Genomic DNA, 13847 nt, shown 5'->3' on the forward strand with positions numbered 1-13847 from the left:
CCAGGGAAGTCCCCATCAACTGTTTTACTTGTACAGCCCTTTTCTCAAGCCCAGGGCATGAGCCCGGGGGTGGGGCACATATTGGGGTACAGAATAAACCCACTTGATGGGTTTTGGCTATGACCAATTATGTTTCCAAGGACATGATTTAAATCCATTATATTCAAATTCATGTAGTAATTAATAATGAATAGAAAATGTACAAAGGATTTCGAATAAGGCAGTAATGCATGCACCTATTCACAGTACAGCACAGTGCTTAGGAGCACAGCTCAGGGCTGGAGTCTTGGCTCTAGCACTTACCAGCTGTGTGATCATGGGCAAGTTACTTGACATCTCCCCTGCCCCTCACCTTTCAAATTGGGGTAAGAGCACCCACATCACTGATGGTTGTGCAACTCCATAAATTAAAAAGCATTCAACTGAACACTTAAAACAGGTGAATTTTATGGTATGTAAATTATACCTCAATAAAGCCATTTTGTTTGTTTGTTTTTAAAAAAAGAGTACCCACATCATAGGGAGGTTGTGAAAACAAAAATGTAAACTGTCTGGCACTGTGCCTGGCACATAGTAAAAATTCAATAAATACTAGTGATTAGTATTAGTGTAATAAAGAGATTAAAGAATAAAACACTGAAGATATATAAAGTTAAATTTAAAAAAAAAAAAAAAGGAATTATTGGGCCAGTTGAAACTTGAGATCATTTAGTTCAACTCCCCTCATTTTACGGATGAGGAAATTAGGGATCAGCAGGTGAAGTGCCTTATTCAAGGTCTAGTTCTAAGACCAGACCCCAAGCAAGCTGGATCCCCGTTAGTGCAATTCCCACTACCACTCACTGCCTCAGAAACACTGCCACATGAAAAATCGAGGATGTGTTTCCTTGAAGAAAAAAAAAAACACGTAAGAGAACACAGAAAACACATGCAGAGATGCTGAAGAAAGAGAATTCCAAAGCCAAGGGCAAACTGAGAAGAGGCTGTCACATCCTGGCCTATCAGCCAGGGACCCCAGCAGTGGGGCCCAGGCCATGAGAGCCTAAGTGCTTCGGCAGGGCAGGGTCCTGGTCAGTCAGGTGAACCAGCTCGTCACTGTGGCCAGGAGCCTAGTGACGATGAAGCTGCAGTCCTCTTTGTTATTTCCTGACACAGGATCTGTCAGCAGCAGCAGAAGCTGGGGCCCAAAGTGAATGCAGCGAGTTCTTGGGAGCAGTCAGTCTGAGTGGCCCTAAAGTGGGAAAGAGCTGCAAAAGAGCTGCTTCTGCAGTCAGTCTGAGTGGCCCTGAAGTGGGAAAGAGCTGCAAAAGAGCTGCTTCTGCCCATGCTGAGTAGTCTGGCCTCACTTGTTTATCCCCTGGCCTTGCTAATCAGCCCCTCTGGATTCTGAGGGCCTTCACTTACAATCCTATAAATTGCTTGTCAGTTTCCTCCATCATGGCACCCTCTCAGATGACTGAGGAAGCCTAGCAGGAGATGGGAAATGACCCAAGCTTCCCGCTTCTTCATTAATGCTGCCATCTTCCAAGGGAACTTGATAGCAAGTTTGGAAGATTTTGAAGCTAATAAAAGCTTACTCAATTCCAATGCTAAACAGTGGGAAAGAGAGAGGTGTGTCTTCTAGGCCATGACTTTAACATTTCAGGAGATAATATTCGAGGGGTCAACTCTGTCATTCCTAGGAAGTGATGGTGGAATGTTCCTCCATTTTTCCTGAACAGTAACAATTTGGGCTAGATGGCCAGTAAAGACCCCTACTGTTATGTGATCCACTAGTGAGGAGGGAGGAAGGAAAGGAAAAAGGGATAGTGGAGAATTAAGGCCTGAAACAGCTTTTATGATTTAACTCAGTACACTGAAACTTCTCAATGAATAGTTCATAAAAGTGCCTCATCCTTTTTGACCAACTGTTTAAATAAAAATCAGTAAAAGGACAGAGGAGGTTCTGTCCATTCATTTGATGTGAGAACTTGGGGTACAGACTGAGAACAATAAGTCTGACTTCAGCTTTTCCACAGAAGGCTTTCATGTTTTGCAGATCATTCCATACAGTGAACACTTTGATGTCGGAGGAGGTGAGAACTCCGACTAAAGGTCTTCTGACATTCTTGGCACTCGTAAGGCTTCTCTCCAGTGTGAATTCTCTGATGTATGATAAGTTGGGAATGCTGGCTGAATGTTTTCTCACACTCATTACATTCATAAGGTTTCTCTCCAATGTGAATTTTCTGGTGGAGAAGCAGCTCAGAGTTATCCCAAAAGGTTCTGGCACATTCATTACATTGATGAGGTTTCTCTCCAGTATGAATTCTCTGGTGGACAATAAGGTGAGAGGTCCGCCTAAAAGCCTTTCCACACTCAAAGCATTCATAGGGTTTCTCTCCAGTGTGAATTCTCTCATGTCTAAGAAGTTCTGAGTTTCCCCTAAAGGCCTTCCCGCATTCCTTACATACGTAGGGCTTCTCACCAGTATGAATTCTAATATGTCTAATAATCTCTGAGTTCTGGCCAAAAGTTTTCCCACATTCATTACATTCATACGGTTTGTCTCCTGTATGAATTCTTTGATGCCGGATGAGCTCAGAACTCTGACCAAAGCCTTTCCCACATTCATTACACAGATAGGGTTTTTCTCCAGTATGAATTTTCTGGTGTCTAATGAGGCCTGAGCTATGCTTGAAGGCTTTGCCACACTCATTGCATTCATGGTATCTTTCTTCAGTATGAATTCTCTGATGCTGAATAAGCTGTGAGCTAACCCTAAAGGTCTTCCCACATTCATTACATTCATATGGTTTCTCCCCAGTGTGGATTCTCTGATGTAGAATAAGGGCTGAATTCTGACTGAAGGCTTTACCACATTCTTCACATTTATAAGGTCTCTCTCCAGTGTGAATTCTGTGATGGTGGATGAGATGTGAACTCTGAATGAAGGCCTTTCCACATTCATTACAAGCAAAGGGCTTCTCTCCAGCATGAATTCTCAGGTGCCTTCGAAGGCTTGAGTTAGTTCCAAATGTTTTTCCACATTCTTTGCATTCAAAGGGTTTCTCTCCACTATGAACTCTCATATGCTGAATAAGATGTGAGTTCTGATTAAAGGCTTTCCCACATTCTTTACATGTATGAGGCTTTTCTCCCAGAGGACTTCTATGTGTTTTATTAGGTCCTAAATTCTCTATGAAGTTTTGGCCAGAAGCAGCAAATGTGCTAACTGCCTCTGCCGTAGTATCTCCCTGATATGTGATCAGGTTTGAGCTAGGACTGTAGACTCTCTCACTTTCATTATTCTCATGGTCTTTCTCACTTGAGGGTGATTTCTTAAAGATAATCAACCCTGATGCAAAGTCTCTCTCCTCAGGAGACACCTGCTCCAGAATCTCTTCTGTGGACTCTCTGGAATGCTCCTCCAATATGTCTTCTTCACATGCTGCTCCAAACTCGTGACCCTGATAAACCACCTTTGGAAGTTTTTCTAATATTGCCCCATGTGGTTCAGATTCTTCAGAAATTTCTTCCTTGGGAATTACCTCCTTGTTCTCAGTCCCCATCTCACAATCTGAAATGAGAGAGGGTAAGTCTGTGAAGTGGCTGTATCACAGCTAAATGAAGCCAATACTAGGGAGTATGGAGCTTGACATGGTTCTGACAGCACCCAAAAGCACTCTCTGTATCTGGTGAGATTACAGGACGCTGCTGAAGAGAAGAGAAAGATTTAGGATTATGGTGGACATGCTACACAAAGAGCTGACGCTGACTGAAAAGAGTGAGGGAAATTATCAGAGGAAGAGATTTAAGGAGAGAAATAGGAAATGGATGGTAAGAAGATGCTGATAAAAGTTCCATAATATTAACAGTGAATTGAGGCAGAACCTGAGGTTGGTAATAAAAACATTTAAGGAAAATTGTGGCCATATTAATAGATGGTACATGGAAAAGGTTGGGAAAGGGACAAAAATGACTAATATAACCTTTGGGTTTATAGAGGAAGAAACCAGAAATGAGTAGCAAGAAGAACTATCTTTAGCCCAGTTCTGTGGCGCTCACCAGCTCTAGAGAATAGGGGATTGTATATGTTGTAGGGGTTATATTCAAAAGGTTAATGTGACTTAGCTATAACAGGGACAGAAGGAACCACCCTTGGCTCCCAAATATTTGGATGAAGTATGGTTCTAGCTTAATCTTCTCCAGATGGTTACTAAATTGTATCAATACCTAATTTTCCCTACTAATTTGAAATGCCTCCTATACCATAGTCTAAAATTCCATATATATCTGGGTCAATTTCCAGGCTCCATTCAGTTCTATTGATCTATTCCCTCTCTAATACCAAACTGTTCAACCTACTGCAGCTTTAAATTTTTTAATATGTTAGAGAAAGTGCTCTCTCATTAGTCTTCTTTTTCAAATATTCCTGTCTATTCTCCTATTTTGCCAAATAAATTTTAGTATAATTTTGTAAAATTTCCAAACTTACCCTGATGTTTTTATATCCATCACGTTTCTGTATGTCTTCTCTTTTAGTGAGTTTTTCTTATATTTTCTAACTGGTTGTTATTATATATATATATGTGTGTGTGTGTGTGTGTGTGTATATATATATATATATACACACATATATATACACATACATATAGCAATGCTGTTGATTTTTTTAGTTTTTTAAAAATTTATTTTATTTATTTTTGGCTGCACTGGGACTTGGTTGCTGCGCGCGGGCTTTCTCCAGTTGCGGCGAGCAGGGGCTACTCTTCACTGCGGGGCGCGGGCTTCCTCTAGTTGCAGCGAGCGGGGGCTACTCTTCACTGTGGTGCACGGGCTTCTCATTGCAGTGGCCTCTCTTGTTGTGGAGCACGGGCTCTAGGTGTGCGGGCTTCAGTAGTTGTGGCACGTGGGCTCAGCAGTGGTGGCTCGCAGGCTCAGTAGTTGTGGCGCACGGGCTTAGCTGCTCCACAGCATGTGGGATCTTCCCGGACCAGGGCTCGAACCCGTGTCCCCTGCATTGGCAGGCGGATTCTTAACCACTGCGCCACCAAGGAAGCCCCTCTTAGCACTTTTATAAATCTTAAAGCCTATACTTTTTTAAAACTTCTAAAAGGCTGTGGCAAGGATTTTTAGTTGTCTATCCCAATCTCCACTCTTCCCCACCTCATCAGCAACAGAATAATGAATTTATTTTTGTAGCAATGAGGCTGCCTAAAGAAATATATTCTCAGCCTTCTTTGCAGCTAGATTTGGCTATGTAACCAGTTTCTGGCCAATGAGACAGTAAAATGCAAATGACAGCACAAGGGACTTCAGGGATATCTCCTTAAAAGTAAGGGGATACATCTCTTCACCCTCTTCTTCTATGCTGTGCCTGGGGCATGAAGCGATAGCTGAAGTGCCATCTTGGACCATGAGTTCACCAGCATACCCTACAGTGGGACAAGAACAGGAAGGAACCTGGGTCCCTGATGACTCTGTGGAGCTGCCATACTTGCCCTGGAATGCCTGCCTCTGGACTTCTTTAATCTAACAGAGAAACAAGCTTTTTCCTTGCTTAAGCTATTATGGTTTTTTAATTTATGAAGCCAAACTTGCTCCTCATTGGTACAATGGCCCCGGGGATTTAGCTATCCCCTCACAGAAGTAAGGTCCAAATGCTGGGGAAATGAGCCCAGCTTCTGTTCAGGTATTAAGCAACCGGGAGCTAATATTGAAGAGGAGAGGCCCTTTGCCTAGAGCAGTGCATCTGTGCACCACAGCAAATCTGAGCAACACAATCCTCCCATCAATAAAAGTGTTAATTGCAGACGGTGATTCTCAAGGGGGAATGGGGCAGCTATGGGACTTCATCCTTATATTGCAGAGTCATGGAATGGTTTTTAAGCCAAGGAATGACACAGTTCACGGTCAGATTAGCATTTCAGGTAGATGCACACAAGTGGCCATTTAGTGGCTGAACCAGAAAGCAGCAGCCCAGGACATAAAGGAGATCAGTTAGAAGTCTGATGCAGTCATCAAGGCAAAGGGTGATGAGATCTAACTAGGGTAATAGTGGTAGTGTGAATGAAGAGGAAACAGACTAGAGAAGTGCTTGAGAGGACAAATTCTCTAAGACTTGGGGTATGGTTGGATATAGGTGTAAGGAAGGTGTAATTAGATGGATAGTGATACCACCAAGGTTGGGAATACTGAGGAGCAGCTAGTTTAGGGGGGAAGATGATAAATGAGCTGTGTTTTAGACAAGATGAGTTTCAACACATCCATACAGAAGTACCAAGGAATCAGTCAAAATATACTGGTCTAAAGCTTAGAGCAGTCAGGACTAGAGATACAGACTTGAGAGTACTCAGCATAGACAATAATGAGTATAGTTGTGACAACTGTCAGATACTGAAGACAGAAACCTAGAAAGCCAAGGCCAACACTGAAGAGTACTCCAGTTAACTTCCATGTTCCCCTCCAGATCTTTCAACTTTTCTTCACCCTGCTCTCTGCCCTAGAAGGTAACCTATATAGCACTCATCAAGAGGCCCTCTGGCTTCCAGTTGTGTTCTGCCAATGGGGAGCCCCAGCAGGGGGCTGGAAGGAGGGAGGAGAGTGAGGTCAGAGTATTTATCCTCCTGGTTCCTTCCCATGAGATCGCCTTGGGTTCATGGTGCCCCTCAATTGAAGTTCATTACTCCTCTCAAGGAGTCATCCTACCCAGTTGTCTCTGTGGGTTCCAGGCCCTCCACTACCTCTTGTCTCCTCTGGCCTAGGGCTGGTGACTACTCTGCTATTGCCAATCCCAGCTTCCTCAGTACCCTGCCTACACCTACATCTTTTATATTAACTTCTTTGCAAATAAACCCTACTCAAATTATCCTAATTTGAGCGAAGTACCTGTTTCCTGTTAGGACCCTAATGATAAAGGGGTAGGTAGAGGAAGAGAAGCCTGCCAAGAAGAGAAAGAATGGTTAGTGAAGTAGGAGAAGAACCAGAAAAAGTATCATAAAAGTCACCAAGGCAATGGCAGAGGGAATTACAAAGCGTCACACACAGTTGATAGATCCAGTAGGATAAGAACTGGAAAACGTCTGCTGGGACAATTAGGTGGTCACAGATGACATGTGAAAACAGAGTCAATGGAATGACAGAAGCAGAAGCCAGGTGGCAGTGGACTGATTAATTAATTTGCTGCTTCTTTCAAAAAATTTGGGTGAAAGGAGAGGACCAAGATGGGCAGTAGTGTAAAAGGTCAAAGAAAGTCAAAGAAGGATTTTCTCTGATGGTAGAGATTTGAACATGCTTATATTAGAAAGGATGGTGCCAGTAGAGAGAAAGGTTAAGAGGGAAGAAAAGATGAGATTACTGAAGAAATGAAGATCCTGAGAGGCAGGAGAGACTGGGGTCAAGTGGTAAGGGAAGGGGAAAGGGGTGATTTCGGGGTGCCCTTTGTACTGCCCTTTTTCTCTGCCCAGCCTCCAGTCATCCACAGGACCATACCCTGGGGCCTCCCTAGTCACTCAGGGGTGCAGCCCTGGTAAGCCCTCTTTCCTGACACCTGGAAGGAACCTGATCTCCTACTGAAATCCTGAAGTGTTGGAAGCTCTTTGTGCTACCCCTAAAAATAACCTGGAATCTTCTTCAACTTTCCCCCTCTCAGCGCCTTCTCTAATTTTCCCTTGGAATAAGGGCAGGCACCCAAAAACTGGATTTCTCCTTTTCACTGAAATTTTTGAAAATTATAGATAATGTGTACCTATGTAACTGTAAGAATCCATTGTAGAGAATTTAGCTATCTTCATCCATGGTACTATTTGAGTTAGAAAGCACTGTCTTAAATAAATTTCTCTCTAATGCTCAGCCAAGAACAAGTTCCACAAGCTGGTATTTCAGTCCCTATCTACTTCTGACCCCCTTACTGGCCTTTCCTTTTCACCAGCATCTCTCCTATAGTTACTTCTTCTCCAGCATCAAGCTCCATACAAAGTCAGCATTCATAAAACCCACATCTGTCCCACACCATATGGAAAAATCACGTGTCCACAGTAAAACAAGACGCAAGACATAGAAGTTAGGTATGTATATCTATCCCCAACTTCAACACCTGGTTCAAAATTCTAGTCCAGAAAGTCTTCCCCAACTAAAATTTGCCCCCTCTGATTATTCTTTTACTTTGCATCCCACCAGTGACACGATATTAATGCCATTTGTTAAATATTGTTTTGTTTAATAGACACCTTCTCATATACCAATCAATGCCATCCTCCTTTTTTTTTTCTTTCGGATGCACTGTGTGGCATGCAGGATCTTAGTTCCCTGACCAGAGAGCAAGCCCATGCCCCCTGCAGTGGAAGCGCAGAGTTCTAACCACTGGACCGCCAGGGAAGTCCCAAAGCCATTCTCCTTTTGGTTGATTTTCCAGAGGCACAGATACACATTAGACTTCGTCCTCATATGGAAACACTACTACTCATAGCATAAATTTAAATTTCCAAACATAATTTCCTATTTTGTCACTTCTTCACGTTTCTAAATTTGAAATTAGTTGTTTCTGGAGAGAGAGAAGATGGATGTGCCATCTTAGAAGTAGGATGACCACTCTTGGTCCTCAGTCTGGGGGGATGACAAGCATCTACTGGGTCTCCATAGTTCAGAACAGGGTGTTCGACTCTGCAGATCTGGAATTTTTTTTTTTCAATGCACTCAGAAATCCTCATTCACAAAATACTGATGCATAAACCAGATATCCGCCTATTAATTAACCATGAGAAATAAAACTTCAGAAGGACCATACTGTCTACATGAGAAGCCACATAAAACCCTAAAAATTGTTTAGATGGCTTACAATCATAGCAGGAAGATTTTTTTTTTTTTTAATGAACGATTCTTAAATAATGATCCTTGGCCTGGAATTAGGTTAGATGCAGAAAAGTCAACTGGAAAACCTCTAAAAATACTAACTTCCAGGTCCCACAACAGACCTCTCAGAGTCAGAATCTCCAGGAGTAGGCAAAGAAATGTGTATTTTTAACAAGTGCCCAGTTGATTCTGATGCCCTATCAGGTTTGGAAACCACTGTGTTAGACAGTCTGAGTGACTGGAGTTATCTAACTCTCAATCTGGTGCATCTATCTCTACCAAGGTCTGGTCCACCAAGCAGATCAACACATGTGCAAAGCAGCAGGATTACAGATAACACTGCCAGTTCTTGCTCTGCATTCTTTTTTCCTGCCCTCCAACTTGACCCCTCCCCCACCCCTCCCCTAAACTTCTGGGAGCAGACAGGGAATATAATACAACTAACTAGGTCACATTTCCATTACGCTTATCAGACTGACCCTAGTTACTGTGACTGGACCTGAGTTTGCCCAAACTGCCTAAATCAGAGTTTACAGCAATCTCTTGGGATAGCAATATCACTTAATCCTCTGAACTTATCTGCCAAAAACATAGTGATTTTTAGTAAAAAATCATTAAATAATCTATCAGCTGACAGCCTGATTAGGTCTTTTTAAAATGTTGTTAAAAGCAAAGATTGGGACTTGAGTTATAAAAGGTCCAAGAATCATTTAATTCCTCAGTAAACTGTCCCCCTGTGTGGCACTCCAGAGGTTTTTCCACCCCAGAGTGATATGCCATAGTAAAATTAAGGAGGGCATGGGGGAGAGGTATGTCTTTCTTTTGTAAAGGAGGAAAAGAGCAATTGTGAAAAAGGAGGTGGAAAAGAGAAATCTATAGGCCACAGGTCCACTCCCAAGCACACTGGTGGTAGGCAAGGGTACAAACTGAAGTCAAGGATCTAGAGACTGATTTCCATTCAACAATCCATGCACTTACAGATGTTATAGAAAATGTTTGTGGACTCCCTCCATGTATGTCACTTGAAGACTACTGCACTTAACAGCATTCTGGGCAGAGCATGGGGTGAGCAAAGCCTCAGAGACTAGGAAGTACAGGAGGAATAAGAAAAGGAACAGAAAGAACATTCTGACCTCAATGTAGCATGTGCAGAGTTGGGGTAAAGAAGGAGAGAAGATAAGTGAGGATGCACTAACCTTCTGGGGAGTAATGAAAGCTCTTACTATGTGCCAAGCAACTTACACACATTCTCTTGTTACACCCTTACAACCTCTTGCTGAGACAAGTATGCTGGAGGCACCAGTGTAGAGAGGAGCGAAATCAGCCAATTGGCGTGCTTTCCTGACTTTCTCCAGCAACACTTTTGACAGCCCCAGAGCAGGCTGGGAATCTGGGGACACGTGTGGTAGAAGAATGAGAGAGTGAGGGACTTGAGGATGTTAGCCAGGACACAGCTGAGATGACCAAGTGAGACAGAGAGACAAATGAAGTGGGGGAAAGAGGGAAGAGTGGAGGTTACAGACAGGGTGAAGGATGTGGTGAGCACACGGATCCAAGGGCAGGAATCCTGCAAATTGGCACGAGGTTTAATTTTGAAATGTCAACATTTGTAACATACCAAAAGTAATATCCTCTGCAACTATTCAAATTCATGATGAAAAAATGATGAAACATTTTGGATGTCAACTTACAAACATGTAAGGAGATACACAAAGCTTTTCAAATTATTTTACGGGATATTTGAGCAAAAAAGGTTGCAGTGGCCTCGCACTCTTTGCAGGAGATCTGACCTCACCCAAGAGCTCCAGGAGTGAGCTCCAAGTGAGTTAACCCAGTTAAGTTAATACCATTCCCCTTGCCAGTGACTGTTCAGAACAGTACGGATTGATTCAGGAATGGACAAATGCCTTCATCTGGGTCAATGATACTCTGAGGAAGTTTGCTGGGAACTTCTGGGAATAGTTTCCTGCCGTCCTGAGAGAACCACGGAAGAGACTTCTACATATTGTTGCGTGGAACCGCTGCTGCCATTTCACTACCAGCTGTGGATGAAGGCAGGACAAGCTGAGAAAATCGAGGGGAAATGGAGCCAGCAAGGCCACTAGATTCAGTCATTCCTGAAACCACTTTACCTCTTGACTTCCAATAATGAGAGCTTATACACTTTTATTTTTCAGGCCAGCTTGAATTGTATCCTGTGACTTATGGACAAAAGCATCTTAATTCATAAAAATACTTTCCCTTAACTTCTGAAAGGTCAGATCCTATTAAATACTCAGTATCCAGTACAAGGATCACCTCCTCCCCAAAGTCTTCACTTACACCTGCAGGAAGGAGGTTCTCTCTTGGTCCTCTGAATCAGCATTTCACTCACCTCTTTCTTTGTACTACAGTTATCATGTCGCTTCCTGTTCACTGCTCTCCAATGGCTACAGAATAAAAACTTCTTAACATGGCTCATCATGTCTTCCTGGTCAGGCCCCTGTCTCCCTTCCCATCTCCTGTCCCATGCTCTCCAATGACGGGTGGGAGCTGCAGTCATGCTCAGGGTGCTGCAGTTCAAACACTTCTTATTCTTTAAAGCTTCCCTGCCTTTGAGAACAGGTTATTCCCACTTCCTGGAATACTACTGCCCACCTTTTACACTTAACAAACATCTACAAGACTCAGCTCAGACACAGACAGTCCCCTCTGTCTTCTTCTCTGTCCCTAAGACTCCTTCACCTTGTTGCAGCTACCTCATTGTACTGTTACTCTATTTTCATCTCTGCTTCCTTCTTCAGACCATGAACAAGGATGATGTTCTATTCATCTTGATATTCCCAGCGCCAAGCACATTTCGGGTACCTGCTAAATATCTGTTAAATGAATCTGTGTAAATATCTTATTTACATAACTAATCTGTGACACCCTTGAGGACTAACAGGATATTTCATTCATTTTGTATCTAAAGAGCCTAGATCGGTGTCTGACACATAGCTGACATCAATAACTATTTGTAAAAATAAGCTCCTTCTCCCAATCTGGATGACATTTAATTTGAAGCACTGTTATCCTCTTTTCCTCTGTCCTCCTGGTTCCCACAATCAAGAAGGCTCTATTAACTCTGCACTGAAACCTGTCTCCTTTCCGTAACTAACCCTCTTAAACCAATATCCGGCCCTGGGCACAGTCTGCCAGGAGGCCTGAAGTTTATGACACTGCACGCCATTTCGTCCTCGCAGTTTACTTGGGGATGGAATGTCAGAGGAAACCACAGCTCCCATCATCCCCCACGTAAGGACCGCGGAAGGGGGTGTCCCTGCTGCTCCCGTGCTCGCGGCTGACAGGCAGGGAACCAGGGCGGAGACGGGCCCTGGCCGCGTCCAGGGTATGTGCCGGTGGGGACCCGATGGGGGGTGGGGAGACCATAAAGTCCAAGGTCACAGAGCGAACCCGGGTCAGGCACGGGCCTAAACGTCGGGTTTCCGCAGGGCTAGTGGGCCAGGGGTTCGGGAGCGCAGCACCCTCCACCCCCCGCCGGGACAGAATGAGGTCTCACCTCAGGCAGCTACCGCCCCACACGCGCTCCTCTCGGGCTCCCCGCGCTGCTCCGCCCGCTGCCTCAGAACCCGCAGCTGTTGTCTGGGTTTCACTGGCTGCGGGCATCGGCCACTTCCGGTACCCGGGCTGCACTCCAGCCAATCAACGCGCGCCGCACTCCCAGGAGGAACAGGTGGTCGGCAGGCCGGGGTCTCCTCACCCTTTCCAGGCTTGCTTTGCGCCGGTTCTCGCGCTCACCCGAGCCCCATCTCGCCACTGCCTGCCACACCAGCTCTCTGAAGTGGCCCTGTGCGCCTGGCGATGCCCACTTCAGCCCCAGGATCACTGACGAGCTAGGTCCTCCGAGTTTCCTAGAAAGGCTGCAGGGATGCACTTCCGCCCTGGGATCGGCCGCTCTGCGCGCTGCTGTCACTCCCCAAGCATTGATCTGGACTTCAGAAATTGGAAGTTGGCTTCGCTTTCTCACCGGGCAGATATCATGCGACCCCCCTTAACGCCCCCACCTGCATCCCTTATCCCGTCACTCCCTCCCTTGAACTACACGAGCCTGGTAAACACAGACCCCTACATCCTAGAAACAGGCCAGTCATCTGCTGGGGGCGAAGGGAGACCCGCTCTTGAAGTCAAGGAGGGATTACTGGAGGGAGTGATGTTTGGGCTGAAATCTGAAGGTTGAGCAGGAATTACCCGTGTCAAGAGTGAAGGGGACAGCGGTTCCGGCAATGGGAAGGGCATTCTCCCCTAGCCTCCTTATTTCTTGAACAGCTTGACCCTTCTCAACTCAGCACCTTTGTGCTTGTTACTTCCTCTGCCTTTCTTTTGCGCAACAAGCTTCTCGTTATTCGTGTCTCACTTCAAAGGTAACTGCATAGGAGAAGCCTTCCATCCTATCTAATGTTGCCTCAAACTATGATACCCCTCCCAAATATCAGTTACAGGGAAGGACTATGATTGGCCTTGTTTATGTCTGGTGCTCACCCCTGGACTAATCATTGTATTCAGGGGAAAGGGATAGTAGGTTTAGCCAAATCTGGGTCACCTGTCTGCCCCAAGTGTGGGGGCAGGCTTCTGTGTTTGCCTCACCATAATCCTATGGAATAGGGAAGGGAGTGACTATTCACAGAAAGTGATATTATGTATATATCTAGTACACAACCTATCAGAAAAAAAAAAAAAAAGAAAAAAGAAAGAAAAGGGGAAAAAAAGCTTTTGCTTGAGTTCATGGGATTAGGCCCTAGACTATAGGGTCCATCACTTTAGCCATTCTCACACCAATATCCTTAACTCCTTTGCCCTACTGTCTGCAACTGCCTTGGAAGTTTGTTAACCCTGGATCAGTTGAAATGTCCATTTTCCTTGCCCAGGCTGCTGACAGCTAGTGGGGAAAATCATACATTTTGGAGAAGAACCCCAAAATAAATTTATGGTCTCCCAGAGGTCTTTCACTTCTGCCTAGAAATCATCTTCTGTTT

At 44.4% G+C, this 13847-nt stretch overlaps 1 protein-coding gene across 1 annotated transcript; it reads right to left on the minus strand.

The window, feature by feature from the left end:
- Nucleotides 1-1952: 1952 nt before the first annotated feature.
- On the minus strand, nt 1953-12638 carry ZFP3 (ZFP3 zinc finger protein). Its single transcript, XM_068529637.1, has 2 exons — nt 12374-12638; nt 1953-3559 (listed from the first exon to the last, which is right to left on the minus strand). Exon 2 carries the CDS (start codon nt 3549-3551, stop codon nt 2040-2042), a length of 1512 nt encoding a protein of 503 aa, XP_068385738.1. The 5' UTR covers nt 3552-3559; nt 12374-12638; the 3' UTR covers nt 1953-2039.
- Between the last annotated feature and the right edge of the window lie 1209 nt (nt 12639-13847).

The sequence above is a fragment of the Eschrichtius robustus genome, chromosome 20 (genome assembly GCF_028021215.1).
Source record: "Eschrichtius robustus isolate mEscRob2 chromosome 20, mEscRob2.pri, whole genome shotgun sequence".
NCBI classification, from domain to species: Eukaryota; Metazoa; Chordata; class Mammalia; order Artiodactyla; family Eschrichtiidae; genus Eschrichtius; species Eschrichtius robustus.